Source organism: Nanorana parkeri, unplaced genomic scaffold, assembly GCF_000935625.1.
Source record: "Nanorana parkeri isolate BGI_ZX_2015 unplaced genomic scaffold, ASM93562v1 scaffold863, whole genome shotgun sequence".
In the NCBI taxonomy this organism is placed as follows: Eukaryota; Metazoa; Chordata; class Amphibia; order Anura; family Dicroglossidae; genus Nanorana; species Nanorana parkeri.
Genome location: NW_017307131.1, coordinates 479,047 through 485,471, shown reverse-complemented (window position 1 = coordinate 485,471; position 6,425 = coordinate 479,047). Strand labels below are relative to the sequence as shown.

At 43.3% G+C, this 6,425-nt stretch overlaps 1 protein-coding gene across 2 annotated transcripts in view; it reads left to right on the top strand.

Moving 5' to 3' along the window:
- LOC108794528 (tankyrase-1) overlaps positions 1–6,425 on the top strand; it is a 191,530-nt gene that overhangs the window by 53,171 nt on the left and 131,934 nt on the right. For both annotated transcript variants that reach the window (XM_018565583.1, XM_018565582.1), the window contains exon 3: positions 5,963–6,058. In XM_018565583.1, coding sequence (XP_018421085.1) covers positions 5,963–6,058 — 96 coding nt within the window. The remainder of the gene's footprint in view (positions 1–5,962; positions 6,059–6,425) is intronic.

Genomic DNA, 6,425 nt, shown 5'->3' with positions numbered 1-6,425 from the left:
CCCCCACATTTCATTTAAAGCTTAAAGTGACATTAAACCCTCTGATTTATTAACATAAACCAATACTGTAATGTGTGCCTTACTGTAATCCATGGTTGTTTCCCTTCTCTTTGCTGCTCTTCCTTTTAAATCTGTATCTGTTCTCATGCTCTGCAGAACTTCTGTTTTCAGCTCAGGGCCTCTTCCTGTAGTGCTGGCTCAGATTACAAGCCTATACAAGTCTATACACAGACACCGTGTATCCATTCCAGAGACAAGGCAGTCTGCTGCAAAACAGAAGTTCTCCCTAAGCATGAGAAAAGATACAGATTTAAAAGGAAGAGCAGCAAAGAGAAGGGAAACAACCATGGATTACAGTAAGGCACACATTACACTATTGTTTTATGTGAAAAAATCTGAGGGTTTAATGTCACTTTAATTTAAAACGGGGTTAGTTTTGGGTGGCATATAACAATAGAAATGGAACAGCTATGATGCTGTTGTTAAAGTGCACTTCCCCTCCTATCCCTCCGATGCTCATACTTCCCACTTCCGCTCTGGCTGCTGATTCAGTTACTTCAAGCCCTACCCCCCTCCCATACCTCAAGGTGCTCATGCCTAATGACTGGCTGTAACATACTCTCCTCCCCTTCATTCCTGTCTCCGTGCTTGGCACTGCCCCCTTAGCTGAGTCGTCATTCAGCTCCACCCTCATACCTGGTTTAAGGCGCCAGATTCAATTGTCCAGTGTCAGTTCAATGTGTAGACACCAGGTGGTAACACCTCACATCTCCTGTCTGCACTGTGACCTCTCTCCCCCCTCGCTTTACTGAAGTACCTTGCTGGAAGACACGCTGCTGCTGTCTTCCCCAGACATACCTTTCTCATCTAAAGCAGACTGACACTGGACTTTTCCTTCTCACAATCTCAGCTGCTGCTACCTTCAAACCAGGACTGTGTCTTGACATTGCTCTAACTAACACAGCTACCATCCCCCTGCTCTCAACAAACAGATCCTGCTGAAACAAACTGCTATCTCCATAGTTAAAGGCACAGCACCTCCAATAGCTGTGAATTCCTGAAGTGTTCCAATCCTCCTATGTCAGCTGAATCGCAAGTATTTTTATTTCATTGACTCTCTTATATATATTTTGGGAGCTTATATTTTCTACAAACTGTTGATGGACTGAAGTGTCTCCCCTAACTAAGTGACATAGTCTGTGAAGGTGAATTACCTACTCCGCAGTTGTGATCCATAAACGCACATCTAAAGTTGAGCAGAAGTGTTACACTGGCAGCCTAGAGACTGAACATTGCATTATGATGGTGTAGAGCAGAGGTCACTAAATGGTGGACTGCTATCCGGACACAGACCCAGTGGCAGTTCGTCTGAACTGCGATCACTGACCTGCGCTGAGTTATCACCTCCTAGGCCAGCCATAAACCAGCGCAGGCCCTCCCCCTCCACTTCAGTCATTGGTTGCTAGGACTGCTGGCTTCCTAGCAATCAATGGTGTCAGCCATGGAGGGCCTTCTGCTACAATTACAAGTGAACACTTGTAGTAGCCACCTATTGTGCAGCCCCCTTCCCTGCACTCCCGCCGTGGTTTTCGGGTCCCACGGTATACAGTGTCAGGATGGAGGGGCAGGAGGAGCCCGGGGAATGTCCGTTCCCCCAATCTGCTCTGTGATCCCATGAAGCACACTCAGCATTTCATGCTTCAGCTGTCAGAAGCCGGCTGAAGTGTCGTGTATACAGATCATCAAGCACATTCCTGTGCGTTGCAGTGCAGCTACTGGTGTGAATGCAGCCTAAATGGCGGACTGAGTTACGGACACAGACTAAGTGACTGTTCTGTCTTCAATATAATTTTATTCACTGGACCTCCTTGAATTTTAATTCACTACCCCTGGTGTAGAGAAACATGGGTTGTACTCCATGCCCAGACATACCTGGCATTACAGCGGGGCAACAGTAGGGTTCGGAGCAGGTAGTAATACATTGTTACTGTAGAGATATAGGGCATACCAGTATTACATATGTTATATCAACCTTTCTTTTTAGGCCTCCATCAGACAGGACGTACACTTCGGGCAGGTCCCGGGAGGGACAGGTGCTGCGTGTAATTGCACGCAGCAGCCTGTGCTTCCCTATTGTAGTCCAAGGTGTAGTCCCAGCGCACTCCTGACTGGAAACAAACCCAAAATTTGGAAGGGTGCCGAAGCGACCGCAGATGCCTCTGCCAGTAGTACAAAATCGATAGATGGTCACTCGCACTCCAACTCGATGCAAAGTCAATCCCTTTAGTAGTGTCACATTTATAATGACGTTTCGGAACCAAGTGGCTTTTTCTTCATGCAAACATAAAGTCTAGACTTCCCTATTGTAGGACTCGGCTGTACACTGTCATCCGCACACCCGAACTTGCACATCCGTGTGGATCCTGGTGTCCACACTTGGACACACTGTCTGCGTCCAAGTGCGGACACCTGGACACGCACGGATGTGCAAGTTCGGGCGTGAGTCTGAATGAGGCCTTGAGGTGAACTTGTATTAAATTTCATGTGTCTCATACTTCAGTAGGACATGTCAGCATTGCTAAATCCCACAATTTTGAGAAAATACTACTTATTGCCATGAGAAAACAGGCAGCTTCTTTATGTAAACTAAAGCTTAGACAACATACATCTGATCTTTGACCAGTAGCATTCTTTATATTTCTCATCATAAGAAAATGTTGAATGTTTGTATTTTTACTAGGACCTTGTAGACTTGCAGTGAATAAAGAGGATCAGCAAGACAAAACACTGCACTGCTACTAAGCAGGAAGATTATTTGTAATGGGGCATATACACACTGAGTGGCCAGATTATTATGACCACCCCATCAGTACTTCGTTGGGCCACAAGATGACTCCACGAGATGACTTTGTTGGGCCGCCTCGTGACTCCACGAGATGTTGAAAGGTGATGCGAGGAATCTGACACTGCACTGTTGCCCTTCTGTTGTCTTGTACCAGTCTTGCCACTCTTCGTTCTGCCCTAACATTGACTAGTCGCTGACGGCCACAATTCGCACGTTCAGACCTAGAATTTCGGCTGACAGTCCAGTCTTTAAACACTTTAACAACAGCTGCTCTTGAACATTTAACGAATTCTGCTGTTTTGCCATGGCTTCGAGCGCCAACAATCATCTCAAGTTCAAAGGCTGTTAAATTGCGTTGTTTACCCATATCTTACTACTGTCGTGGTAAACAACCTGCTTCCCTATTTATAATGGTCTGACCCTCTAGCAACTTCAGCACAAAAGTATAGCTAATTTGCCTACAAATGTCAGGTGGTCATAGTAATCTGGCCACTTAGCGTACAGTATGACTGCATATAGTACATATAGCATTTAAAACTATGCACACTTGTGTTTCTGAAATGCACACGACAGGCTGATCTATTAAAAAAAAATAACACCAGTTCTAATAAGGTAATCATAGTTGCCAATTATACTTGAACCTGTTAGAGAATATTTGGGAGTCACCACACTGCTAAGGAGGCATGAGAAGGAGCAGAACAGAGAGAATACTTCCAAGGGATGTTTTTACATTTGTTTTCTTGATCCTGCCTTTGGACTTTGGTTGCGATTGCTGTGGAGAGTGGAGGTTGCGCAAAGTAGGTTTTAGGAAGACACCGCCCTCTTGCTGAGTCAGCATAGGAATGTGTTACAGATTTCTGCAAGGGTTCCTCAGAAGCAATTAATAAACACACACTGGCTGCAAGAAACGTCTCAGTCCTGCCCGTTTTCCTTTTACATCTGGCTTTCTATGAGAGGCGCAAGGAGAACATTCCAATATCCTCAACAGATGCACTCCAGAAGCACTAGGTTGCAGACAGCTGTAAAGCACTAGTCCACCCGTTCCTGCTATGTCTGAATAAAAACTGAACTTCTCAGCCGGTCTGGATGAGCCCCCAGGCTTCCTTTTCAATGGTAACTGCAGTGTAAATCAAAAAGCAGTATGTTGTTCTAAAACATGTTTGAAATATTCAGCACAATTTGGCTTAAATCGTCTATAAAAAGCCAAAACCAAAAATATAATATATTGCAGCTTTTTCTTTATCTTCAATTAGTTTTTATTGAACATTTTCGGTTTTACAAAGCAAAAGGAAACAATGTCGATCAACAGATCAGGTCCAGATAGGTCCGTCAGGGCTTTTTCTTAATTTTCACCTGGTGAATCTGCCAATAAGACACTTCCTGTCATAGGGAGACAATGATCTCTGACGACTGCACTGTATCTATGGAGAAGCAGTTTTCCACCCTAGCCTGCTTTCCTGATTTGAACTACAAAGACCTCCCCCTCTACTCTGTTTTACAGAGGTGAGTGGTTTTGTAGTTCCTAGAAGATTGTTAGGAAAGCTGTTAGCTTTTGAGATATCAGCTTTTGAGATATCAGTTCAGTGCACATGAAGTTACACGAGGACACAAACTTTCTGACAGGTTTAAAAGATATTTTTCTGTATTTGCAGAAAATGTACAGTACTTAGTCCAACAAAGTATGAATGCAGTTACCACGTCTAAGGACTGGTAAGCTGCAATTTATTACATTTTTGTTTGCTTTAAAGCAGATGTAAACGCAATTGCAAAAATATCATATAAGCTTTAAAAAAAAGCTTGTAAGCATGTCAATGTAATTTTAGAAATAATTTTCAATATTTTTACATCTGCAGTTTTCATTAAAATAATACTTGCCGATCAGTTCATAAAGGACCTTGTTCATGCACTTAGGTGTCTATAACCAATTCATAGGGCCCTTCACCCTATAAATATCTGTAAACATTCATTTTGAGCAAATCATGTAAAAAAGTAATGTTCCTAAAATATGTTTCCCCAGTTCAAATGTAGTGTGTTGTAATATTACATTATGGCCACTAGATGGAGCTGAGGAAGTAATATGTGCATCAGCTCCATCTAGTGGCCGTATTGTATTATTACAACAAATAGTGAAAAATTACTTTAACAAATTGTTCTTTTTAATCACCCAAAACAAATGTTCACAAATTTTCGTTTCGTTTATAAATTGACCCCTTAGTGTTCTAGTATGACAAGGCTGTGTTCTTCATTTGTACCTGGTCACATAGGGTCCTGATGGAGGTTCCAAGTAGCTGTTTAACACCCATTGCGCAGGCATGTGATCCCATCAGGAAACCAGCCATGAGAAATCCCATGCAGCCACTGCGGGAGTGCATGCATGTTGACATGAAGCTGTTGCAAAGTAGCTGCAGGAGATAAGGAACTCTTTTAAATGTAAAAAATGTGATTCACCGTGAAGAACTAAATGTCGCTTAGTTAGGGTTTCCGTCTTTTATCTTTCCGACTGCCCCCATCTGATAAGTGAATTGGATTGCTTTGGGTTAGTGGATCCTATTACTTTACTGGAAATGTTAAATATTGTTTAGTAGTCTTTTAGAAATCCTCAAGAAAGACATTGAAATCAGTGGTGTCCAGAAACCATACACACATCTGTCTCTTTGCATGTTTGTTTTGCCGTTAACGATTCTCTGGTTGTAAAGGCAGTGTTTGAACATTTATTTGCAAGGCAAAGACAGCAGACATGACTGTCAGTAATGAGTCGTGTCGGATGGTGCAGCATCAGATGCAGCTTGTGTGTCAGCATGAGCCAGTGTGCGCTCGCTGCTTCTCAGTTACAGTTGCTTAAAGAAAACTGAGGGGGAGGGATGAGAGAAACTCTCTATCGCTAGATATCCATATTTCTGTTTGTGCAGTCACATGATCTGCTCATACCTTGACTAGTCAACTTGTTGTTTTTTATCCTCTCATCTGAGGCTGTGTTGCTGCTAAGGTTCCCAAGATATAGAGGAAGAAAAGAGAGGGAAATGAATATTCATTGTAACAGTATGCCGAGGAAAGTCTCTGCTGTGAGTAACCTGTGTTTCCCAGAGATCAGACGTTGTTTCTGTTTCCCTTGTACAGTGTTGCTGCAGCACGGAGCAGACCCCAGCATCCGAAACACCGATGGCAAATCAGCCCTGGACTTGGCTGATCCCTCAGCAAAAGCTGTTCTTACAGGTAAGGTATTTTCAGCATCTTTTATAAACCAGCATATATTTTAGATGATGTCCCTGCCTTCTTTTTTCCTACTCTTTTTTCACTTAATCTCTCTCTCTTCCTCTATCTTTCTCTCTCTCTCTCTCTCTCTCTCTCTCTCTCTCTCTCTCTCTCTCTCTCTCTCTCTCTCTCTCTCTCTCTCTCTCTCTCTCTCTCTCTCTCTCTCTCTCTCTCTCTCTTCTCCCCCTCTCTCTCTCCCTCTCTCTCTCTTCCTCTCTCTCTCTCTTCCTCTCCCTCTCTTCCTCTCCCTCTCTTCCTCTCTTCCTCTCTTCCTCTCCCTCTTCCACTCTCTCTCTTCCTCTCTCTCTCTCTCTTCCTCTCTCTCTCT